General features: G+C 30.8%; 4 protein-coding genes and 2 pseudogenes across 5 annotated transcripts; all 6 read left to right on the top strand.

Moving 5' to 3' along the window:
- Positions 1–3,413: 3,413 nt before the first annotated feature.
- LOC124941313 (actin, alpha skeletal muscle-like) lies at positions 3,414–5,274 on the top strand. Of its 2 annotated transcripts, none has more exons than XM_047481615.1 (3): positions 3,414–3,804; positions 3,891–4,501; positions 4,570–4,785. In XM_047481615.1, the coding sequence occupies exons 1-3, from the start codon at positions 3,486–3,488 to the stop codon at positions 4,633–4,635; spliced, it is 996 nt and encodes a 331-aa protein (XP_047337571.1). In that variant the 5' UTR covers positions 3,414–3,485; the 3' UTR covers positions 4,636–4,785. The 2 variants fall into 2 exon arrangements, with proteins under 2 accessions (XP_047337571.1, XP_047337570.1); XM_047481614.1 differs by lacking the exon at positions 3,414–3,804 and adding an exon at positions 5,167–5,274 and having other exon boundaries at positions 3,808–4,501; positions 4,570–4,653.
- Positions 5,275–5,954: 680 nt separating this feature from the next.
- Positions 5,955–8,131, top strand: LOC124942255 (annotated as a pseudogene).
- Positions 8,132–10,401: 2,270 nt separating this feature from the next.
- Positions 10,402–11,804, top strand: LOC124942757 (actin-100-like). The gene is made up of 4 exons (XM_047483313.1): positions 10,402–10,461; positions 10,559–10,955; positions 11,040–11,653; positions 11,729–11,804. The coding sequence occupies exons 1-4, from the start codon at positions 10,402–10,404 to the stop codon at positions 11,792–11,794; spliced, it is 1,137 nt and encodes a 378-aa protein (XP_047339269.1). The 3' UTR covers positions 11,795–11,804.
- Positions 11,805–15,873: 4,069 nt separating this feature from the next.
- On the top strand, positions 15,874–16,753 carry LOC124942758 (annotated as a pseudogene).
- A 1,004-nt stretch (positions 16,754–17,757) lies between these two features.
- Positions 17,758–21,064, top strand: LOC124941711 (tubby-like F-box protein 10). Its single transcript, XM_047482060.1, has 5 exons — positions 17,758–17,999; positions 18,751–19,109; positions 19,194–19,281; positions 19,430–19,562; positions 20,188–21,064. Exons 2-5 carry the CDS (start codon positions 18,777–18,779, stop codon positions 20,924–20,926), a joined length of 1,293 nt encoding a protein of 430 aa, XP_047338016.1. The 5' UTR covers positions 17,758–17,999; positions 18,751–18,776; the 3' UTR covers positions 20,927–21,064.
- A 2,375-nt stretch (positions 21,065–23,439) lies between these two features.
- LOC124941554 (pentatricopeptide repeat-containing protein At2g06000-like) lies at positions 23,440–26,338 on the top strand. Its single transcript, XM_047481894.1, has 2 exons — positions 23,440–25,528; positions 25,912–26,338. Exon 1 carries the CDS (start codon positions 23,698–23,700, stop codon positions 25,396–25,398), a length of 1,701 nt encoding a protein of 566 aa, XP_047337850.1. The 5' UTR covers positions 23,440–23,697; the 3' UTR covers positions 25,399–25,528; positions 25,912–26,338.
- Positions 26,339–26,846: the final 508 nt, after the last annotated feature.

Genomic DNA, 26,846 nt, shown 5'->3' with positions numbered 1-26,846 from the left:
TTAAAGAGTTGTATTTGTTTTGTTATGTTGCGAGTTCGAAACATACATATATAATTTTTAATTTTTTTTTAACCGTTTTAAATTTATGGGCGAGTCAACCCAGAATCCGACTCAAATATCCATTTACACTCACATATATATATCCAAATTAATCACAGCTCTCGACTCGGCAATTCGGAAACTTTCAAAATTAAACATCATTATATATATGTAGATTAGTTAGTTAAAAATGTCTTGCGTTCATCAAATTTGGTGTTGAATTTAAAATAAAAAGTGTTATTAATTTAGTTGGTTAAAGAGTTGTACTTGTTTTTGTTAGGTTGCGAGTTCGAAACATACACATAGCATTTTTTATTTTTTTTAATCGTTTTAAATTTATGGGTGGGTCAACCCAGAATCTAGCTCAAGTATTCATTTAGTCACACATATATATATCCAAATTAACCATAGCTCTCGACCCGATAATCCGGACAATTTCAAAATTAAGCATCATTATATATAAATATAGATTAGTTAGTTAAAAATGTCCTGCATTCATGAAATTTGGTGTTGAATTTAAAATATAAAGTGTTATTAGTTTAGTTGGTTAAAGAGTTGTACTTATTTTGTTAGGTTGCGAGTTCGAAACATACATATAACATTTTTAATTTCATTTTTAACCATTTTAAATTTATGAGCGGGTCAACCCAGAATCCAACCCAAATATCCATTTATTCTCACATATATATCCAAATTAACCACAGTGCTCGACCCGACAATCCAGACACTTTCAAAATTAAGCATCATTATATATCGTGATAATAACGGATCAACTAACGGGACGTGCTAACCCTGTTAGCTAAGGACGCTGACCGCGAACGGAATGCCTAACGACGCCACAAAACGAAGTCGTTTGGGGGTCGTCTTTTTCACCAAGTCGAATGCTCGCCGAAATCGTGACTAATCGACGTGTTTCTTTTAAAAGCTCTAGCTTCTTCGATAGTCAACCTTATGCCCTAATTTTTCCACCATTATCTTCGTCATATCCTCACCTTCAATATCCCTATACCTAGGTTGGACACCACGCCCTAGAACTAAGCTACCACGATTTGGATAAAAATTCGAGATAAACTTCATGATCAGCAAATTCGACTTGAATTGATCCTCCCCAACCGACCTTAGGCTAGTATAAATAGTCCCCAAGGGTTTCTCCGGCAATTCTATTACACTATTACACTACAAATCGAAAAGTCAAGAATCCGGACAAGAACAGTTATTTCTCCGGCGATCCTAGCTTCAATCTAGGCTTCTGGAAAACTTCCAACACCTCTAACGAGTGTTCTTCAGCTGTTGGTATGAATCCATAACCTCTATAATTAAATTTGTGATTGAAGATTTGAAATTTTTAAAATAACTCAAACAAAATTAATTTTTCAATCAATCACTTCTCAATAGTCACATCACTCATTTCATTAACTAAAATACTTTATATTTTAAATTATTATTTTTTATTTTATTTATATATATATCAATACTCTTTTAGTCTTTTTAACAAGAATAATTATCGCATCCTCAAAATTATCAACTATCATTATTTTTTTCACCTTCTAAGTTTAAAAAAAAAAATCCAATCCGAACCAAACCTAAAAAACCCTAAATAAACTAATTTTTATCCACAAAGCTTTACATAGTAATCTAAAACAAAGTGTTAATTTTTCTAAATAAACTAATTTTGATCTCTTCTCGAACACATAATTTTCACAGTTTTCCAGTCATGGTCAGTCATTATGTAATCGGGTCTCGAAACCGATGGAAACTAGACCTGATTCTACTCCAAAAAACGGTGGAACGGTAGAAGTGTGACCGAATTTGATCAGTTCTAATCTAATGGGTACTCAATCCGGTTATTTATAAGCCCCTACTTTTTTTAGATTTTTTAAATCTGTTTCAACCTTTTTTTTATTTTTTAATAATAATTTAATATCAATTTTCACCTTTTAAAATATTATTTCTAATTTCTTTAAACTCATTTAATGTAAATTTTTTATATTTAAAATAAATAAAAATTTAAATTATATAACGTAAAATCACAGTTAAATCAAATAATCAATTTTAAATATGTATCTTGATAAAGTAGATCTAACAATTACTTTTCATTAAATCAATTAAAAATTAGGCATACTAAAAAGAGAGTATAATATACAAATGGTCTAAATCATATATTTTCAAATTTTGCATTTATATTTAAATAAATTAACCATTGACCACGACTAAATAGTTTTATATAGTTAAATCTATTATAATTGTCTTATTCAATTTTAACCCAAACAAAATATTAATCTTATTTTAAAAAAAATCAAGACTGAAATTCATTAAGTAAATAATTACATAAATACAAAATATCCCAAATATATAAATTCTGTAAAATAATTATATAAATTGAAAATACATTTTTTCTAAAATATATCAAATTCTTAAAATATTTATTCTTCAATCATCTTTTCAAATCTCAATGTCACGTACATTTGTAAAAATTTAAAAATAATTATTATTATAAAAAGACTAGTCCAAAAGTTAAGAGGCCAATACAAATTTAAATTTAGTGATCCTACAAAATTAAAATAAATAAAATATTTATACATTTTATAAAAAACATATTAAATATATAACAATATTAACTACTATAAAAACAAAATATATATTTAAAATATTAATATAATAAGTGTAAATTAAAAAAATGAGAAATAAAAATACGACTAAAATATAAACAATTATATACCTAATATTAAAAATAAAAAAAAATCTATAAAAAAATAATACAACGTTTATAAATGGACAGAGAAAGAAAATATTAATATATTATAAAAAAAAAAAAATATAATTTTATACAAAATATTTTATAATATATAATTAATAAATTAAAACTTTGAACCCTAAAAAAAAGTGGGGTGTATACAATTGCTAGTTTGGATTTACATTTGTTCCATAAGATACAAGAAGATTAAGATCCCGAATTCATCTTCGTATGGATTTTTCTTATTTATGAATTTTCTCCCAAGAGAGAATTTCTTCACAAGTTATTTGCAGATCCGTGTAGAAGCTGTCTGGGTTATTTGTATGATTTTGTTTTTCTGTTTGTGTTCTAACCTAATTGTTGAAAGATTATTTCTGTAGTAAAAGAAGAAGGCAGTTTTCTTATGATTACATATTTATCTTTGCAACAACGGAACAGGTCTTATAGAAGATGTCTGATGCTAAGTATAATCGACGTCTCGTCTTTGACAATGGAACTGGTATTATTAAGGTTGGTTTTCCTATACTACATTTTGTATAAATTTATTTCAGTCTTTTTTGAAAAGGGTTACATACAACAAGCCTTGTTCTTTCACCCAACCCAATATATATAAACTGCATTCCCATCCAATCCACAGGCTGGTTTTGCTGGATATGACGCTCCACATGCTATATTTCCAAGCATAATAGGCAGACCTACACATACAGGTGTCATGGTTGGCGTGGATCAAAAGGACGCATATGTTGGTGATGAAGCTCTGTTAAAAAGAGGTATCCTTAACATAAATTACCCAATGGAGCACGGAATTGTCATCGATTGGGATGATATGGAAAAGATTTGGCATCACACATTCTACAATGAACTTGGTGTTTCTCCCGAAGAACACAAAGTTCTGCTTACAGAGGCACCGCTCAACCCAAAGTCCAACAGGGAGAAGATGGCACAAATTATGTTTGAGACTTTCCATGTACCCGCAATGCATGTTGCTAATCAGTCAGTTCTCGCGCTTTACTCAACTGGTTGTGTAACAGGTTTGTTTTTTTTTGGTTTGTTGTTCCATTGCAAGCAGAGTCTCAGACTATTTACATGACATGTATCTTTTTGGTTTTTGACAAAGGTCTTACATTGTATTCGGGCCATGGCGTGACCCACGTAGTACCCATTTACGAAGGCTATCTTCTCCAAGATGGAATCTTCAAGATGAACCTGACAGGTGATGATTTAACAGGTTCAATGATGAACATGCTTTCCGAAAGATTAGTGTACCCATTCGCCACAAATAATGCAGAACGAGACATAGCGCGCGACATCAAAGAAAAGCTTGCATACGTAGCCCTGGATTACGACCAAGAGATGGAGAAGACGGCCGATGTCAGCAGCTCTTACGAGTTGCCCGACGGGCAGGTGATCAAAATAGGAACAGAGAGGTTTGAATGCCCGGAAATTCTCTTCAGGCCTGCCTTGATTGGGATAGAATCACCTGGAATTCATGAAGCAGTTTACAATTCAATTATGAAGTGTGATGTGGATGTTAGAAATGATTTGTGTAAAAATATCTTTCTTTTTGGCGGCTCTACCATGTTTCCTGGATTTGCGGAAAGGATGAATAAGGAATTAACTATTCTTGCTCCCGGTGATATGAAGATTGAAGTGGTCGCTCTACCGTATAGAAAGTATAGCGTTTGGATTGGTGGATCAATCTTGGCCTCTCTCAGTGTTTTTCAAAAGGTTTGTTTATTAATTTTCAATCATTTAATGATAAGTAAGAAAATCAGTTATTTATTTTTACGTTGCAGATGTGGATTACTAAGCAGCAGTATGATGAATTTGGTCCAGCTATTGTTCATAGAAATTGTTTTTAAGCTCATTCAAGATTTCAAGTTATGATGGCATCTCCCGGTTTGTTTTCATTTTTGTCTTATTTTTATACTTCAAGTTATAGATGAGAATTTGAGAGACTTCAACAATTCTTGTTTTCATTCAGATATAAAAGGTTTCTTCAAATAATTATACTTAAATCAAATTATATGAATGTAAATATGGAATCTTTTCAGGAGTCTAACCTTTATCCAGTGAATTATATTGAGAATTGTTAATAAGTAATGTCACTAATCATCTATAACTGAATCCTTAAATTTCAATTAGAGACTTGTTCAATTTTCATGTGTTAATTTCTCAAAGGGGTTTCTTGACTTTCTTCAAATAATTACACTTTCATTAATTATATCAATCAAATTGTAACATAAACTCTATGGAATCTTCTTTGGGTCTAAGGTCTAACAGTTATCCAGTGAATCATATAAAGATCCATTATTATTAGGTAAACTAGGCAATTCCCTATGGCTAAAAGTTGTAAGGAATATGAACACTAAATATCTTGATTTATTGTTTAGTCCTTTAGGGTCCCTTAATGGAGGAGACCAATTCGGGTTGGGATGTGTGGACTAAGAGGCGACGAGATAGACTCGTATTAATCATTAATCTTTCATTCCAGTTATCTTTCCTTCCAGTTATCTTAAGATGTATTATTTTGTTTGAGAGAAATTGTACCATATATGAAGATATAAATTATTCACAATGTTATTGTTGTAACGATCTCCATGTTCTGTTATGAAAAAGTTGTTTAGTCGGTTTGAAGAACACATTTCATGTTTAGATGATCTCATCGGTATTCTAGAGTTTTGTTCATTTTTATTTATATTTTTTTATTTTTGCATTGTTGATTTATTTTCATTTGGTTTTTATGTGAAATATTTTTAATTTCTTTTTTAAATAAAATATATTTTTTATTATATATAATTTCTTAACCTATTAATCCAACTTTTTTTTTTATGTAAAGTTAATTTTCATATAGATAAAAATTCATATTTTATTTATTTATTTTCTAATTAAACTAATTTTTATCTACCTAGTCATAAAGTTAATCTTCATATAAAGTCTTGATTTTTCTAAAGAAACTAATTTTTATCCACATAACTATGTTGCTAGTCATTTAAAAAAATGTCTTCATTTTTCTAAATAAATTAATTTTTATCTCATAGCTATATATAGCTAGTCATCTAAAAAAAGTAATAATTTTTCTAAATAAACTAATTTTGATCTCTTGTCAAACTAACATGTTGTAAGAAAAATTAAAAAAATGCATATTTTTCACAGTTTTGTAATTACTATTCTTTCAGTCATGGTTGGCAGGGGTCAAAAAGACACATAATATGCTGGTGATGAAGTTCAATGGATGGCAAAAAGAGAGGCCGCTTTACCCTTAAACACCCAATGGAGCACGGAATTGTCATCAATTGGGATGATATGGAAAAGATTTGGCATCACACCTTCTACAACGAACTTCGTGTTTCTCCTTAAGAATACGAAGTTCTACTTACAGAAGCACGACCGCTCAACCCAAACACCAACAGGGAGAAGATGACACAAATTATGTTCGAGACTTTCCAAGTCCCCGCAATGTATATATGTTGCTATTCAGTCAGTTCTATGCATACGGTCGCAGAACAGGTTAGTTTGTACAATGTTGTTCCATTACAATTTACACTCAGACTATTTATATGACATGTATTTTTGTTTTCTTGACAAAGGTGTTGTCTTGAATTCGGGTTATGGCGTGAGCCATGCAGTTCCCATTTACGAAAACTATGCTCTCCCACATGCAATCTTTCGGATGAACCTGGCTGGTGATGATTTAACAGGTTCATTGATGAAAATGCTTTTTGAAAGAGTATACCCATTCACCACAAATGCAGAACGAGATATTTTGCGTGACATCAAAGAAAATCTTGCATACATGGCCCTGGATTAGGATCAAGAGCTGGAGAAGACAGATATTGGCAGATGCGGGTGATCACAATAGGAACAGAGAGATTTGAATGTCTGGAAATCCTGTTCAGACCGTCATTCTTTGGGATAGAATCACCTTGAATTTAAGGAGCAATTTACAATTCAATTATGAAGTGTGATATGGACAAAAGAAAGGATCTGTATGGAAATATCCTTCTTTGTGGCGATTCGTCAATGTCTCCTGGATTTGCGGATAGGATGAGTAATGAAATCATTGTTCTTGCTCTGAGTAGTTTGAAGATTATAGTGGTCGTTTCACTAGAGAGAATGGAGAGAATGTATAGCTTTTGGATAGGTGAATTTAGGCAATACAACCACCAATGCAATTGTGCCATCATTTCTTAGGGGCACAAATTGTTTATTTTTAGCATATAATATTATAAATTATCTATTTTTAGTATAATATCATATTTTTTAAAATTTATTTCCTTATAATATTTTAACTTTTTTTTATATTATATATATAAAAAAAATTCTCTTTCTATATTATATAATAATATATCACTTATTTCTCCCTCAATATATAATATATAATATAATAATATATTAATTCTTTTTTATCTCCATATTATATCTAATATAATAATATATTAATTTATTTATTTTTAATCGAATATTTTTTTATCCTTAATATTAGGCTTATTTTTTATTTATCTCTATTGTAACTCTTTTATATCATTAACCTTAATTATATTCCATCTCTAATATTTTAATTTTTTTATCATAAATTCAACTCTAAAAATCATTTTTGAGGTTACATTTTAATACTCTTAAAATTATTTTTTTATTTGTTCTTATTATTATGTTTATTTTCATAATCTTTTCTTATTTTAAAATATCTCTTATATTTTTTTCATTATAGAAAACATTATACCCAATATATCATAAATATTATTAAATAATGCTTCAAAATGACCAAAAATATATCATTTTTTCTTTTTCGAAATCAATGATCTAATTATATATTTATTTTGTATATTTAATATGTTTTTATAAAATATAAAACTATTATATTTATTTTAATTTTGGGGGCCACAAAATTTGAATTTGCATTGGGCCTCCCAATTCTCGGAGCCGGCCCTGGATGAATTGACAGGGTCGGCTACTAGGGTGAGCAAGATGGGCCACCGCCCAGGCCCCAAAATTAAGAAGGCCCAAAAAAAAAGTTTTATGCAGTACTATAAAAAATATTATGTTTTATGTTTATTTCTACTCGATTTCTCTCTCTCTCAAAAAATTTTATGCAGTACTATAAAAAAAATTATGTTTTATGTTTCTTTATACTTGGTTTTCCTCTAAAATTTAGGCCCCAAATCTTAGATCGCACGTTGCTCCAAAAATGACCTGAGATTCACCTCAATGAGTACATTTCAGCATGTGTTTTTTAATTTTTAATCAATTAAGTGGTAAGACAATCAATTATTTGGTTTTACATTGTTGCTGATGTGTATTACTAAACGCGAGCATGAAGAATTTGGTCCAGGTATTGTTCATAGAAAATACTTTTAAGATTGTAATTGGTGTCTTGTGTTATTGCACTTTGTATTTGCATTCTTGTGTTATTGCACTTTGTATTTGCATTCTTGTGTTATTTTTATACTCAAAAGATTTGATTATTATGTGACTGATAAATTTTTTAGAGATTTCAACCACCCATACTTGTTTTCATTAAAATATACCAGGGTTTCTTCAAACAAATTATACTTTAATCAAATTATCAACCTAAACTCTATGGAATCTTCGGAAGTGAATTGTCTAATAATATAATTAAAAATGACACAATTTGGGTTCAAAATTGGGTATTTTTATAAGATAAAATTAGAATTTTATTTTGAATTGTGCCATATAAAACACAAATGAATATCTTGTATTTAATTATTTAACCATTAGACCTTAAATCACTAAATATTAAATTTAATATATAATTTTATATATGTGTATATTTAATAATTTTAATGAATAAAAAATAAATAAATTATATAAATAATAGATATACATAAAGAATATATAAAAATTATTATTTTTTAATAATTTATTTGAAAATTTAAATAGAGAGTAAATTGAAAATATGTTTTTAATTTAATATATAATTATATATTATAAAATAAATAATACAAATAAAATAAGTAATTTATATAAAAAAAATATTCAAATTTTAAATTAAAAAATAGAAAATATTAATCATTATATTAACCAACAAACTATTAATACTAATAAATAAAAGAGAATAATATATATATAGATATATAAATTAATGAAGAAAAAAAATTAATTTAGCATCTACTAATAATTATATATATATAAACTAATGGAGATAAAAATTTATTTAATATTTTTTTATTTTTTTAGCTAGTGAAAATATGGTAAAAATATTATATATATAAATATGTAGAGAAATGATATATACAACACCTACTACTGATTTGGCAATAAAAAAAAATATATGTTAAAAAAAAATATAAGAGAGAAAAATATTTTTTCTATCTTACTAAATTAATATTGTATAAAGGTGTTTTCTATATTATTTCTCAAATATGTAATATTATATAATTAAATATTAAAAAATAAATTAGGAGAGATATATTTTTAATTAAAATAATAGATATAATTAATTTTATTATGAGAAGTGACAGGGGAAAGAAAATTGGGAGATGAAATAGGGTAGGAAATGATTTGTCATCAGCTGGAAAAATAATAAGAAGTGTGAGAATTTTTTTTTTGATTTTTGGCCAATCAAATTGTGTCACGTCATTCTCTCAAATTCTTTCCTTAATCATTTCTCTTTTATTATATATATAAAAGGTTATATATATAAATATAAAAATGAGTAAAAACAATATTTTTGATAAAATAAAAATGGTAATGAAGAATATAATTAGAAAACCAAATTAGAAAAATATAAAAGAATATATAATCAGAAAAATAAATTAAGAAAAGAGAAACTAGTTATAATTATAGAAGTGAAAATTTTAATTATTATGGATTTATAAGGATAAATTATTTAGGAGAGTCTTGTGTAGTAAGTAAACTTTCAAATAATTATTTATGCCTTCTATATATATATATATATATATATATATATATATATTAGAATTTAATTGATAATTATTATTTTTTATTTATTATATATATTTTTTATCTATCTATTTATAATTATATTATTTTTTAAAATTAATATATAACTATATAATTATTTTTTAAACTATTATATAAAATAGTTATAAATAAATTAAAAATATTATATAACTTATGTTTAAAATTATTTTTTTAGTATAAATATAAAAAATATATATAGATATAGATAATATAATAAAATATAATTATTGAAGAAAGGAAATATATATTTATATTACAATTAGAGAAATTATAAAAAAAGTTAGAAAGAGATCGTTTTTACCTTATCCTAGTTTTATATGGAAAACGCATAATTATTAGAGTGATTGGTAAAAAAAAATTATTATATATATATAAGAGTAAACATGCGGAATACAAACACAATTTGGGGTCTGCATATTTACATTTCTTGCATAATTAAGGTACAAGAAGAAATATCCTGAATTGATTTTTCTTCCAAGTTTGAATTTCTTCAAAAGTTATTTACAGATCCGTGTAGAAGTTGTCTGAGATTTATTTGTATGATTTTGTTTTTGTGTTTGTGGCCTAACCTAGTTGCTTAAAGATCATTTCTATATTAAAAGAAGAAGGCAGTTTTTTTATGATTACTAATTTTCCAGAAAAATACATATTTTTCTTTGCAACAACAGGTCTAATTATAGAAGATGGCTGATGTTATGTATGATCAACATCTGGTCTTAGACAATGGAACTGGAGTTATCAAGGTTGTTTAAATTTATTTTCGTCTTTTTTAAAAAGGGTTACAACAAACCTTGTTCTTTCACCCAACCCATTATATATAAACTGCATTTCCATTCACAGGCTGGTTTTGCTGGTGATGAAGCTCCACGGGTTGTATTTCCAAGCATAGTAGGCAGACCTCGACATGAATGTCACAGGGTTGGTATGGTTAAAAAAAAAGGCACATATGTTGGTGATGAAACTCTGTCAAAAAGAAGTATCCTTAACATAAATTACCCAATGGAGCACGGAATTGTCATCAATTATGATGATATGGAAAAGATTTGGCATCACACGTTCTACAACGAACTTCGTGTTTCTCCTGACGAACACAAAGTTCTACTTACAGAGGCACCTCTCAACCCAAAGTCCAACAGGAAGAAGATGGCACAGATTATGTTTGAGACTTTCCATGTACCCGCAATGTCTGTCGCTAATCAGTCAGTTCTCGCGCTTTACTCAATTGGTCGTGCAACAGGTTTGTTTGTTGGTTTGTTGTTCCATTGCAAGCAGAGTTTCAGACTATTTACATGACATGTATCTTTTTGTTTTTTTGACAAAGGTCTTACTTTGTGTTCGGGCCATGGCGTGACCCACGTAGTACCCATTTACGAAGGCTATCTTCTCCAAGATGGAATCTTCAAGATGAACCTGGCCGGTGATGATTTAACAGGTTCAATGTTGAACATGCTTTCGGAAAGATTAGTGTACCCATTCGCCACAAATAATACAGAACGTGACATAGCGCGCGACATCAAAGAAAAGCTTGCATACGTGGCCCTGGATTACGACCAAGAGATGGAGAAGACGGCCGCCGATGTTAGCAGCTCTTACGAGCTGCCCGACGGGCAGGTGATCAAAATAGGAACAGAGAGGTTTGAATGCCCGGAAATTCTCTTCAGGCCTTCCTTGATTGGGATAGAATCACCTGGAATTCATGAAGCAGTTTACAATTCAATTATGAAGTGTGATATGGATGTTAGAAATGTTTTGTATAAAAATATCTTTCTTTTTGGGGGCTCTACCATGTTTCCTGGAATTGTGGAAAGGATGAATAAGGAGTTAAATATTCTTGTTCCTGGTGATAGGAAGATTAAAGTGGTTGCTCCACCGGAGAGAAAGTATAGTGTTTGGATTGGTGGATCAATCTTGGCCTCTCTCAGGTTATTTCAAGAGGTTTGTTTATTAATTTTCAATCATTTAATGATAAGTAAGAAAATCAGTTATTTATTTTTACCATTGTTGTTGCAGAGGTGGATTACTAAGCAGCAGTACGATGAATCTGGTCCATCTATTGTTCATAGAAACTGCTTTTAAGCTCATTCAAGATTTCAAGTTACGATTGTTTTGAATTTTATTCCATCATCTCCTTTGTTTGAACTTGCATTCTTGAATTATTATAATAAATGATGACAACTTGAGATATTTCAACCATTCTTGTTTTCATTCAGATATAATGGTTTCTTTTTCAAATAATTATATCAATCAAATTATAACATAAACTTAATGAAATAATATCTAGTCTTTCTAACAGTTATCATTATTATTATTATTATTATTATTATTATTATTATTATTATTATTATTATTATTATTAGACGAATTAGACACTTAGGGCCAGGGGCGGAGCCACCCATGGGCTAGGGTGGGCTCCAGCCCCACCTAAATTAAAATCCTAGAATTTGATATCTCTACTCAAGAACTTAACAAATCTCCTAGAATTGATGTTGATGTAAGTTTTCTTAAACTTGATCCAACATTACGTATTCCGATATAGAAATATCATTTTAATCAAAGAGATATAATTAGACGAGCTTATATCAAGATGAAGTCATATCAACCTATTAAGAATGAGTACCCGCCGACCAAATTTGGAAATCAAAATCGACGGTTCCAAAGTCATTGGTTTAAGAAATTTAATTGATTAGAATACTCTCCTTTGAAAGATGTTGCTTTTTGTTTCCCATGTTTCTTATTTTAATATAAGCAACCCTAAAAACCTATATTTACAATAGATGGATTCAAATATTGAAAGCGAGTTAATGATGAGGATAAATGCTCTTTTGTTATGCATATAGGATATAATATTTCACCACATAATAGAGCAGTTGAATATCTTGATAATCTAATGAATATCCTTGTCATGTGGATAAAGTACTAAATGCACAGTCTTTAGATGAAAAATAAAATAACATATTACGGCTTACAGCAACTATTGAAAACACTCGGTGGCTCACTTTATAAGCGTGTGCATTGAGAGGGCATGATGAGTTTCCATCTTCTAATAACCGTGGAAATTTTATTGAAAAAAAAGCGGAACATAGAAAGTTAAATCTGAGATGCAAGTTTGAGTCAGCCCCAGGTAATTTTTCATCCTGGCTCCGCCCCTGCTTAGGGCAAAAAATTGTAAAGAATATCAACACTAAATATATTGATTTATTGTTAGTCTTTTAGTGTACCTCAACAAAAAGACCAATACATGTTGAGATGTGTGGTTCAAGAGGCAACAAGATAGATACATATTAATTATTGGACTTTCACTTCAGTTATCTTATGGTGCATTATTTTGTTTGCAATATTATTGTTAGGACTATATCCGTTCCGAAAAAGTTGTTTAGTCGGTTTGCAGGTACTTTAGAATTTTTGTTTATTTTTATTTGTTGATTTTTCGTTTGGTTTTTATTTATTTTAAATAAATTTTATTATTATTATATATATTTTCTTAACCTTTTAACCCAATTTTTTTCCATGTAAAGTTAATCTTCATATATTGAAAAATTCATTTGTTTTTATTTATTTTCTAAATAAACTAATTTTTAAAAACAGTCTTTAATTTTTCTAAATAAATTAAGTTTTTGTGAATAATCTAGATTTATTGTGAGAGTTGATTTTTCGATTAGTTTTTGAGATGACATTTGGTGTAGTGTCAAAAATTTAGTTACGACGTATCATTAGTTTGCTTCAATTGATATATATATATAAATGTCACAATTAAGGACATGTTTGATCATCGGTTTAGTGGTTTCGCTAGTCGAATTAGATATAGAATGAGATTAAACATTATGGAGACTTCGTCCCATAATAGAATTCATTTTTTGTAAGACGCAAGTAAGTGTTCCCGTCTAAACAAGACGTAATGCGTTAGCAAGATACTGATAATTTTCATGTGAGGAATTACTACAAGTTGTTCGCTAATATAATTTTATATATGAGAGTCAGAAATTTCATCAAATATCTCGTTATTTAGATGAAGCGTTATATACAGTGGAATTCTTATTAATGATATGTGAATGAAAATTGTTATCTTAGTCGTTGTCGTATGTTTCACAAAGAGGTTGAATAGACAATTCACTCACTTTTGCATTGTCGAAAGTGACTATTGTTTGAATTTTTTGTGAAATTTACTGGGATTCATTGATACTCGAGTCTTTGGATAGTTATTGAGAGTTTAGATTGATGCGATTGAGATGATTGACGTATATATTTGAGTTATAATTATCATCTCAATTATTTTTTGGTGGATTATCTGGTTGGAGAGAAATCGTCGAACTTTCAGTTATCGTAGTTGTATGTTGCATATCATTCATAATACTGTTATTATGATATTTTCTAAAATTTGTTACGAAAAGTCAATAGAGTATATCGGAAGTTAATCGTTCTTTTATAGAACTTACGAGATTTATAACCTATTGAAATAAAGTTTTTTATTTTTTTTATCATGATTTTGTCATGATTAAATTTTTTGTTTTTGTTTTAATATACATGTACCTTTTAAAAAAATATAAATAAATTAACCAATAATAAGAAAATATATATATATATACAAATTAATGAAGAAAAAATTTATTTAACATTTACTAATAAAAAAAGAATATTATATATATAATAAGAAAAAATATATTTTTATATATATTTTTCTTATTATATGTAAAAATATAAATTAATGATGATAAAAGTTTATTTAATTTTTTTTTTATCTTTTTAGTAAGTAAAAAATTAAATATATGGTAAAAATATCATATATATATATATATATATTTATATAAATATTTATTTATAAGTATAAAAAGATGTAATATTATGTAATTATTATATATTGAGTGAAAATATTATGAGAGAAATTTTTTTAATTAGGATAATAGATATATAATTAATTTTATTATATATGAAAGGTTATATATAAATATAAATGCTAGTAAAAAAATATTTTTGATAAAGATAAAATTTATTTATATAAAATTAATGATAAAAGAGAATATAATTAAAAAATAAATTAAGAAAATATAAATTAGTTATAATTATAAGAGAGAGGAATTTGAGATTTAGGATTTATAAATTATTTAGGAGGGAAAAATAAGATATAATTGTGGAAAGCTTGTGTAAAATTCTTACCTAAAACTTTAATTTGATAAATTAGGATTGAGAAATTATTTAAGAAAGAGAATTATATTGATGGTGGATAGCATGTTAGTATATTTTCAAAATCTTACTTAATCAAGTCGATGGTTAATGAGAAATTAATTAAGAAAGAGAAATACATATTGATTGTGGATAGCATTTTAGTATATCTCCATCTCCAAAATTTTACTTAACTGATAAGTTGATGATTTAGGAAAGGAAAATATATTTAGGAGCATATATATATATATATATATATATATTATATCTTCTTATTTAATTGTTATTATATATATTTTATATAAATTTAATTGATAATTATTATAAATTATTATTTTTATATACTTTTTTTTATCTATTTATTTATAATTATATTGTTTTTTTAAAATTATATATATTTTAAATTATTAGATAAAATAAATAAATTGAAAATATTATATAATTTAGGTTTAAAATTATCTTTTAATATAAATATAAAAAAATAATGATAAAAAAATTATATATATATATATATATATTAGAGATAATATAATAAAATATTAATCTATAATAATATATATTTATATTAAAAAAGAGAAAATATATAAAGAAATTATAAATTAATTAGAAGAAATCATTACCTTATCCTAGTTTGTTTTATATGGAAAATGCATGGTAAAAAAGTTATTATATATATAAGAGTAAACACGACGTAATAAGACTCAACAACAAGAGGAGTGAAATACATACACAATTTGGCGTCTGAATTCATCATTTTTCTTCTTTATGATATTTACACCCAAGTTTGAATTTCTTCAAAAGTTATTTGCATATATATCCGTCCGTGTAGAAGCTGTCTGGGTTATTTGTATGATCTTGTTTTTGTGTTTGTGGCCTAACCTAGCTAGTTGCTTAAAGATTATTTATGTTCTAAAAGAAGAAGGCAGTTTTTTTTATGATTACTAATTTTTCTTTGCAACAACAAAACAGGTCTAATTATAGAAGATGGCTGATATGTTATGCATAATAAATCTCTCGTCTTTGACAATGGAACTGGAATGATCAAGGTTGGTATAAATTTATTTCACTCTTTTTTGAAAAGGGTAACATTAACAAGCCTTGTTCTTTCGCCCAACCCAGTACTATATATATATGAACTGCATGCATTTCCATCCACAGGCTGGTTTTGTTGGTGATGACGCTCCACAGGCTGTATTTCCAAGCATAGTAGGCAGACCTCGACATACAAGTGTCATGGTTGGCGTGGTTCAAAAGGACGCATATGTTGGTGATGAAGCTCAGTCAAAAAGAGGTATCCTTACCAAAACTTACCCAATGGAGCACGTAGCTGTCACCGATTGGGATGATATGGAAAAGCTTTGGCATCACACATTCTACAACAAACTTCGTGTTGCTCCTGAAAAACACAAAGTTCTGCATTTATAAAATAGGAACAGAGAAATTTGAATGCCCGGAATTTCTCTTCCGTCCGGCCTTGATTGGAATAGAATCACCTGGAATTCATGGAGTAATTTATAATTCAATTATGAAGTGTGATTTGGACATTAGAAAGGATTTGTATGAAAATATCCTTATTTGTGGCGGCTCGACCTTGTTTCCTGGATTTGTGGAAAGGCTGACTAAGGAATTAACTACTCTTCTTGCTCCCGGTTCTATGAAGATTAAAATGGACGCTCCACTTTGGAGACAGTATAGTGTTTGGATGGGTGGATCAATCTTGGCCTCTCTCAGTTCATTTCAAGAGGTTTGTTTATTAATTTTCAATATAAATAAGAAAATCACTTATTTATTTTTATGTTGTTGTTGTTGCAGATGTGGATTACTAAGCAGCAGTATGATGAATCTGGTCCAGCTATTGTTCATAGAAACTGCTTTTAGGCTCATTTAAGATTTCAACTTATGATTGCTTTGTCTCCTGTTCGTTTTTGTGTTATTTTTGCTTGCTTATTATAATAAATAAATTATGACAATTTGAGAGATTTCAACTATTCTTGTTTTCATTCATATAAATTGGCTTCTTTTTTAAATAATTATATTAATCAAATTATAACATAAACTCTATGGAATCATATATATATATATATATATATGTGGTCTGTTTAACTATTATTCAGTGAATTATATCAATAACCATTATTATTATTATTATTATTATTATTATTATTATTATTATTATTATTATTATTAGCTTAGAGCAAAAAATTGTAAGGAATATCAACTCTAATTATCTTGATTGATGTAGGGTACCTCAACAAACAAATGAGACCGTGTGGTCTAAGAAGCGACAAGATATATAGACTCTGGACTCATATTAATTAAACATTACCTAGTCATCTAAAAATAGTCTTTAATTTTTCTAAATAAACTAATTTTTATCCACATATCTATTGACTGACTAATCATCTTAAAAAAAAAAGTCATATTTTTTTTCTAAATAAACTAATTTTGATCTTTTCTAGAATTAACAAGTTGTCAAAAATATGAAAAGAATGCATACTTTTCATAGTTTGGTATTTGGTAAGTCATTATGTAAAAGTAAATGGCGTGCCTATCCCTCCATTATTATTAACACTTCCATTCCATCTTTCTAAACAAATATTTTTATTATTAAATATAATTATTAGAAAGATTTACTAAAATAAATTTATTAACTATTTTCAAACAAATATATATCTTGTACAATCATAAGCGATTTCTTAACCTATTAGCTTCATTTAGATATATTCATTATTATTTCTTTTAAATGTATTTTTAATATTTTTTTTTCTTAGTCACGTCAAATTATACATATATTAATAAAAATAATAAATAAATTAGAAAAAAGAAGAAGGAGAAAGTGGTCAATTTATTTATATTTTATTTTCTCTCTCCCGCGTGGTTCGTTGAACCAAATTTAATATTTCTTTGGCGTCCGCATGTGTGTGTGTGTGAGAGAGAGAAGAGAAAGAGAGAGGTGGAGAAGATGATACATGTCTGACCAGAGTCCAGAAGACTCTTGTGATCTTCTTCATTTGGACTTGACTCGCATTTAGTACAAAGAAGAAGAAGAAGAAGGATTGGAGGATTTCTTTCGAATTGGATACGTACATACACAATTTTGCGTCTGCAGATTTTCTTCCATAAGGTAGTACAGATCTACGGATCTTCATTGTCCTTTCATCTTTTGTATGTATGAATCTCGACCTAGATTTTCTTCATTGGATGATTTACCGACTGAATCTCCCTGAGCAGGATTTTTCATTATAGTGCTTGCTTACAGAAATTGTCAACTCCTTTCGTTTTTCTGAGTAAATTATATGCAGATCCATGTAGAAGCTAGCGGTTTCTATTATACTTTTTTTTCTCTCATTAGCTAGATGAATGATGATGAATCAGTCGATATTTTGAAAGTGCTTAATGGATAAAATCAATCACATAGATAGCTAGGATGATTGAGATCAAATCGTGTGAATAATTGAGTAAGGTTTAGATATGGATGGAATCTTCTCTTTTTATCCGTTTCTAGTGCTCAGATTTAATTGGCATGGCTATCTTTTCTCTCCTTTAGTATAAAGCCAAAAATTTCTAGGGTTTATCTCTTCCTTAAAGAGTATTTTGCTCATAATCATGTGTTGTTAAGATTATCTCATTTGATTAGAGCATATTATCTCAAAGATTATTATGCTTTCGGTTGCTTTTATTTTCCATGTGAGTCATGTCTTCTTTTTCTTCATATCTTTTTTCACTTTGCTTTTCTTTTGCTTTTTCATACCTTTACCAATCTAAGTCTTCCTTTTATTTGATTCTTGTCTACCTACTGTACTGCCTAGTGACTACTACTTTCCTCATTATTATAAAACTGATTGCAGTCATTTTTCTTCTTATGGTTTATTGAGATTGGAAGAGCAACGGAAAAAGATCAATGTCTTTCCGAGGCATAGTTCGTGAATTGAGAGATAGCCTTGGAAGTTTGTCCAGGCGAAGTTTCGATGTTCGTGTATCCACTAATGACAGCAAGGGGAAATCTCAGGACGATCAGCCTCTGGTGATTCAAAGTAGTCGATGGGCAAACCTTCCTCAAGAACTATTGTTCGACATAGTTAAGAGGTTGGAAGAAAGCGAGAGCAATTGGCCAGCTAGAAAACATGTCGTTGCTTGTGCTTCTGTTTGTAGTTCGTGGAGGTTTATGTGCAAAGAAATTGTTAAAGGTCCAGAACTCTGTGGGAGGCTTACATTTCCAGTCTCTTTGAAGCAGGTATGAAATGAGCTATATAAATATATGATCGTTGTTGTTCTGTTGATCATCGATGTGATGTGTTTGTTTGGTTCATATTTCCAGCCAGGGCCTCGTGATGGGACTATTCAGTGCTTCATCAAACGAGACAAGTCCAATTTGTCCTACCATCTTTTCTTATGTCTTAGCCCTTGTAAGCATTTGTTATCTTTCATTGTTGTTTTGATTAGCCTCGTGGCTTAACGACTAAACACTTTTGTTTCTGTATCTGGAAGAAACATAACAAAAATGTTTCCAAAATTGGGATTAGTGATTTTGATTTGATTTCATAATATTTGCAGCATTACTTGTTGAAAATGGGAAATTCCTTCTATCGGCTAAAAGAACACGCAGAACTACTTATACAGAGTACATAATTTCCATGGACGCAGATCATATCTCGAGATCAAGCAACACATACATCGGAAAATTGAGGTAACAAAATTGAGAAAGACAACACAGAGAAATACATGAAAACACAATGAAAAGCAAAGTCTTAGTCTTTGTTTGATCTCGGGTTATTCAAATAACCGAGTTATTTGGGGGTTCTTTTTCCAAATTGCCTTGTAAATATAGTTTACAAGAAAAATAATAAAGGTATAGAGGGTATTTTGGGCCTTGTTTGAGGAAGAGTTATTTGGTTCGAATCAAATAACCCATTATTCTATCATGAATCACTTGATTAATCAAAGACTAAAATACCCTTATATTTTATTTTGGAAAGAAGTTCATTTTGTTTCCTTAACTGCATTTAAATCTCCTTTGGCTACAACTTTTAAAAATGACTCAAATCACCTCTCAGCGGTCATGTTTTGGTTTATTCTATAAATGTATCTAAGAAATGAGAATAAGGAGTAAACACAAATTATGTATAAAAGTTGAGCAAAATGAACTTCTTTCCTGTAATATTTTATAATAATACATGGGATATTTTAGTTATTTGACCTAAATAATTCCAAATAAATCTACTTTTCATTCAACAATGTGTTTTCTCTTTTTTCTGAAATCAGATTATTTAAGGCATTATATTTACTAATACTAATGATTTGGCTGTTACCAGGTCGAATTTTCTCGGAACCAAATTCGTTATATACGACACTCAACCTCCATCGGCTTGCACGAATATCCCCCCTCCCGGGCGATCAAGCCGTAGATTCTACTCAAAGAAAGTCTCTCCCAAACTCCCTTCGGGTAACTACAACATAGCCCAAATCGCATACGAGCTCAACGTTCTCGGGACTCGGGGCCCACGTAGGATGAACTGCATGATGCATTCAATTCCCATTTCGTCCCTAGAAGCCAAAGGCTCCGTCCCTGGAAAGCCCGAGCTTCTCCAGCGCCCTCTCGAGGACTCTTTCCGAAGCATCTCGTTCGCGAAATCATTCGACAATTCTGCCGATTTCGCAAGCTCCAGATTCTCCGAAATCGACAGTCGGATAGGAATCGAAACAGAGGAGGAAGGGAAGATCCCACCGTTGGTTTTGAAGAACAAAGCACCTAGGTGGCACGAGCAGTTGCAGTGTTGGTGCTTGAATTTTAGGGGGCGCGTGACTGTTGCGTCGGTTAAGAACTTTCAGTTGATAGCTTCGATTCCGGGTAGCAGCAGCAGCATTAGCCAATTGGCTTCTTCTGGACAGGGGCAGGGGCATGGGCATGGTCAGGATCAAGATAAAATAATCCTACAGTTTGGGAAGGTTGGTAAAGATATGTTTACAATGGATTATAGGTATCCACTTTCTGCATTTCAGGCCTTTGCTATTTGTTTGAGCAGCTTTGACACCAAATTGGCTTGTGAATAACTTAGTTCTCTTTATTCAATAACTTGTTTTTATTGTTGTTGTTCAACATATTTTATCATCATGTATTTTTAGCTAACTAGTATCTCGTCACCAACTTAATTATGTATAATTATAATTTCTGCTCTAATTCCCCCTTCATATCGATTGTTCTTCATGTTTCTTACGCCTTTTAACAGTAGGTAGGTTCGAAGCGAAGCGATTGAACTCTTTTATACCATATAGGATGCAACTATTTCTATTTTAGTTGTGTATTATTTTGAGATGTGTTGCTTGTTTAAAACTTTTGTTTGGTATTTTATGGGTTTTAATGTTGAATTGTATAATATGATTAATTTGGGTTTAGGATTATTTAGAAAAAAACAAAATTAACTATGCCAAAAAAATCTAATTAATATTGTGTACTAGTTTAAGACTTTATGAGTAGCAAGCACAAATTGTAATATCAACCAAGTTTCTTCTTGAGGATTTCAAATGTCGCTAACCTTATCATTTGGGCTTTAATAAAATTATACAAAAACAAAGTTTTGTCTAAAGGGTTTTAAAATTCCAATGAATTAAAAGATTTAACTACCCATTTCAAATCAATTAATTTTGAATATAATAAATTAAGTGTGACGGATTGAGCTTATTTGTATTTATTTATTGGTTTATATTATATATTATTTTTTCAAAAAGAGTTAATAAATTGTTATAATTATAAAATATCTAGTTTTAAATGTAGTTAACTTGTGAGCATTATAAATCAATAAAATATAATAATAATAATAATAATAATAATAAGTTTTAAGAGAATTTACAGAAAACTCCGGTACAAAAGAAATTGATATAAAAGAATGAATGAGAGGACAGTTGCAACTAATTTTCTCTCTTTCAGTTTCATCATCATCAACAGATCAAAAGCCCGCCAAACTCTCATCAGTGGAGCTCCCTTCCAATGGCGTCCAATCGAATTCCGATCTTCATTTCTCTACTAATATTCTTCTTCACATCTGTTACTTCTATACCAGAAGATGAAGTTCAATCCATGCTCACAGTCCTCAGATCCAGAAGCTACAGTCTCTTCTGCAATGCCCTAGTTACCACCGATATCTACTACGACGTCCTCAACGGTAATTCATTCACCTTCTTCGTCCCTACCGATATCTCTCTCTATTCACTCGACATGGCTGTTCCAGCGCCACAATACATCGCAGCTCTCCGTCGCCATGTAATCCCTCGACGGTTATCGGTATTTGAACTTCCTTCAGTTTCGTTAGGTCATTCTTTGCATACGATGGATCCGAACGTAGAAGTTCACGTAGGGATTCATCCACTTTCAGGAACGTTTACTGTAGAAGGAATTGAAATTGTTTTGCCTGGTCTTTTCTATGGACCTAATATTGCTGTTCATGGTTTGGGAGGGATTCTCAATTTTGATTCTAGAAATTCGACTCCAACGTTACAACAGAATGAGAATCTATTGAATAATGGAAGTTCTACTTCGCCGATTACCGGAAAAACTAATCGATCGTCGTCATCGTCATCGTCTGTTGTTGCTCATCCGCTGGCGAAATCGCCGGTTTACGACGTTTTGCCTCCAACGTATGAGAGTTTCTCACGTCATCATAAATATGGCGATGGAGATGCACTGTCTAGATCTAGAGGAATCGACGACTCTGTTGTTCCAGTCGCTTCTCCTCCGGTGAATGATATGTCTCATACATTCTCGCCGCCGCCGCCATCGAACTCTCGGATCGACTTAGTTCCAGTCGCTTCTCCGACGACTGATATATCTCAAATCAACTCCGCTCCGGCGACTGCTACTTCTGATACATTAGCGCCATTCAACTCTGAGATTCACTCTAATCCAGTCGCTTCTCCGGTGATTGACATGTCTAATCCATTCTCGCCATTGAACCCCGAGTCTGCTCAGACTGCTCCAGGAATTTCGCCAGCATATGGATTGTTGGAGCCAGAAGGTAAACATACTCGGAGAAGAGAACCTCAAGCGCCGTCATCTTCTAACATGTATAATCCTTCAACCTATTTTCCTGCTGATTCTGACGGAATTGTTCATTCAAACGATGATGATTACTTTCGCCTTCCGCCGTTGATCAAACTGCTAGATAAAACAAAGCTACTTCCAATGACACAACATGAACAAGAGAATGGAGACCCAAAATCAACTGTTCAATCTCCTCCGGCAACGACCTCAGAGATGCCACCACAATCGCCAGAATCAGAAAGCATTGACGGCCAAATTTATTCAGAAGTTCAGAGGTAAAATCGTTCCATTCTTGTATAAACAATTTCTCAGGTATTCAGATGATTGATTAATAAAACTTCTGAAAAATATTTCTCACGATTCGTTTGTCAAACATAAGCATTTGCATTCTCTTCACCTCTCAATTCTCATACAAATCATTTTCATATCTCAAAAACACCAAAAACAAACACCCTCAAGTTGCATTCTCAAACTGAACTAAAATAGAATTGAGGGTTTAATTGAACATATAACATAGGTTTAAGCCCAAAATGGGATTTCGGTGGGTCAAATGAGGGCGGAATGAACCAACAACAAATCTACACTCTTTCAGAGTCGGTCTAACGAACGAACCCAACCCTAGCTAGCAGCAATTTTGCCTTTCTCTTTCTCTCTCTCTTTGGTCTGAGTCCTGATGAGTCCCTGACCTAGTGTTGTTCGCCATTGCCGATAAACTTTGGAAATGATATGAGCTTCCATGAGAGCTCCAGAGGTTTAGGTCGAAAACGACCACTAGAGTTCGGAAATAATGCGATTGTTGATCTCCAATCATTGGAGAGGAAACCTTTTCCGAAATCTTGATTCTGTTGTCCAGATATCGCCGAGGAAGCTTAAGGTTCTATCTGGCATTTCCTTCTTCCACGTCCACGCTGACATTTCTTTCTCCAATACTTCCTATAGCTCTTCTGACGTTTGGTTCGTCAAGGTGGTCTGCACAATCTGTTCTCGTCCTCTTACAAAATCCCTAGATAGTTTTCGTTGCGATTATCTAAGCAGAAACTTGAACTCTTCGGTCGCATTTGAGGTTGTCGATGGTTTGATCAATTATCATCGGAGCCCCCAGTTAGCTTTTGAGTTCTTTGACTTCACCAAGAGGAAGTTGAATCTTGTTCATTCATTGATGACTTATCATTTGCTTATTAAGTCTCTTTGTCAAATGTCTCTTCTTGATTCTGTTCAATTAATTATTCATTACATGAGACTAGATGGTTATTCACCTGATAGTTTGACATTAGGGTTATTAATATCATCATTTCTGAATGCTGGTATGTTGCACACTGCTAAAGACTTGCTTATCAAAGCAGCCCAATTTGGCGATGCAGAGATTAGACCTGTAGTATATAATAATCTGCTGAGTGCAATGGTGAAGAAAAACCTTGTTGATGAGTCTGTTCAGTTCTTTGTAGAGCACATCTTAAACTCAGAATCCTTTTATCCAGATTCTTGTTCTTTCAATATAGTGATTCAAGGTCTATGTAAAACAGGAGAAGTTGAAAAAGCTTTTCAATTCTTCAATGACATGAAGAGATTTGGTTGTTCCCCAGATGATAGAACGTTCAACATTCTCATAAATGGATTTTGTGTGTTGAATCTTGTGGATAAAGCTCATACATTGTTGACAGAAATGCAATCGGGAACTTTGTCGGTTTCTCCTGATGCAGTTAGTTATTCTTCATTGATAGCAGGTTATTGCAGGTTACGCAAAATGGATGTTGCCTCCAATATCTTTGAAGAAATGATATGTTCTGGAGTTAAACCGAGCTTAATAACTTTCAACATTCTCATAAGTGGGTTCAGCAAGAAAGGGGAAATGTCAAATGCCTTGCGGATTTACGAAAGGATGCTTTTCCTGGGCTGCTTCCCCGATGTTGTGACCTTCACATCTTTAATAGACGGTCACTGTCGATCTGGGAAGATAGATTTGGGAAAGAAGGTTTGGGATGAAATGAAAGCAAGAAGGTTGTATCCAAATGCATATACTTTTTCGATAATTATAAATGCTTTGTGTAGGGGGAATAGACTAAACGAGGCTCGTGATATACTAAAAGAATTAAGGGATAGAAAGGATATTGTTGCAAAGCCTTTCATTTATAATCCTGTTATTGATGGTTTTTGTAAGGCTGGGAATGTAGATGAGGCGAATGTGATTGTGGCCGAAATGGAAGAGAATAGATGTAAACCTGATAAACTAACATTCACTATTCTTATTATTGGGCATTGTGTTAAAGGAAGAATGTTTGAAGCAATTGAGATTTACAACAGAATGCTGGCAATTGGCTGCACGCCTGATAAAGTTACTGTAAATAGTTTGACATCTTTGCTTTTCAAGGCTGGAAAGCCTAACGAAGCATTCAAAATAATGCAAGATCGGAACCTGGGAGGAACATCTTCTTCTATGAACAGAGTCGGTTTGCTGAATACAAACACAAATATTCCCGTTGCTGTTTAATCAAATGACGATTTCTTGAATTTGTCAAGTTCTCCCTTCAAGATCAGGCAATCCCGAGGATTCTTGCTTTACCATATGAGAAGTGCTCTGCTCTGATTGATATGTTCCATCAGCTTCTGGCAGAAAAAAGGTAAATATACAGACTGTATGCTGTGTTGTTCATTACTATATTGCAAGAATTTACCTTAGGTGTTTGTTTGATATAGGTTTTATTTGAAAATGGTAATATAGTTTAGTGTTTGAAAGAAAGGGTGAAGCACAAAATTCTTATGAAAATTAGGTGACAGGGGAAGACCATCTATGATTTTCTTACTTGGTTCTTTTTAGGCTACCATCACTTTTTGCTTGCCATAGTTCGAATTGGTAAAATACTTGAGTATTCCATTATAGATTGTTTGATCTGGTATAAATAAACTAGGGTTTTAGTATTTAATGTTTTAGAACTTTAGAAAGAATTGATGCAGGATAAGCATCAAACAAGCCCTTGAATTGAAGTTAGTTTTTGTGATGCAGGATATCAAGCATATTTGGGATGTTTTTGAGGAAGATGGAAGCAAATCATCAGACAGTGGTATGGTATTTACCTTAAAATCTGATTGAGTAAGAGAAGTAAATGTTACGACCGGTCATGTTGCGATTCTCTAGGATAACATTAGGACAAGATTAAGTTGGTACGAAAGTAGAGAAAGAGGCAGTTCTTTGAGACCAAATTGTTTTTGGTCTGGAACATGGTTTTTGAGAATTGTAATGAGAAATTTGTCATGAAATACACATAACAGTTTGGGGGTTTACAAATTAGGTTAGGTTTTTTGTAGCATTGAGCCCATTTCACCACCCTCTCTCTTTTGGGAGGAGAAAGAAATTAAAGGCAGAGTGAATACAATAGATGCAAGTTCTTTAAGGAATAATATATATATTTATGCAATTGGTTTTGTGTTTTGGGGTTGATTCTGTAATTTGTTTTTCCTGTGAATGGGGAACTAACTATGAATGGAGCCTTCTTCTAGATCCTTGAATTGTTCGCCTCGGCTCGTTTGATAAGAAGAAGAGGTTGTTGGGTTGTACTTGTACCATTTTTTCTTTTTATACGAGGAAAAAACAAACATCAACATCTTTAAGGCAATTTGAAACCGCTCTCCAAAATTTGAACCGAATTGTCTCGTTAGGGACGTTTTTTCCCGAACGGGAATGGAGTGGAGATGATATTTGTGTCTCCCGTCTTGATTTCATCTCGATTTCCGAAAATTATAAACATAATTAAATATATTAAATCACCAATATATTTATTTATTTATTATATTTTATAAGAGTAATAAGTTTATTTTTTTATAATAATATAAAATTTCATTTTATTATATTAAAAAATTTGTTTATATAATTTTTTATTTTTTATAAAAATTAACGCAGGGATGGTAATTCAATGGCGGAGCCAAGGCTAGGGTGCGCGG

This window comes from Impatiens glandulifera, chromosome 6 (genome assembly GCF_907164915.1).
Source record: "Impatiens glandulifera chromosome 6, dImpGla2.1, whole genome shotgun sequence".
NCBI classification, from domain to species: Eukaryota; Viridiplantae; Streptophyta; class Magnoliopsida; order Ericales; family Balsaminaceae; genus Impatiens; species Impatiens glandulifera.
Note: the sequence above shows the minus strand (reverse complement) of the source record. Positions and strands in the feature narration are given on the sequence as shown.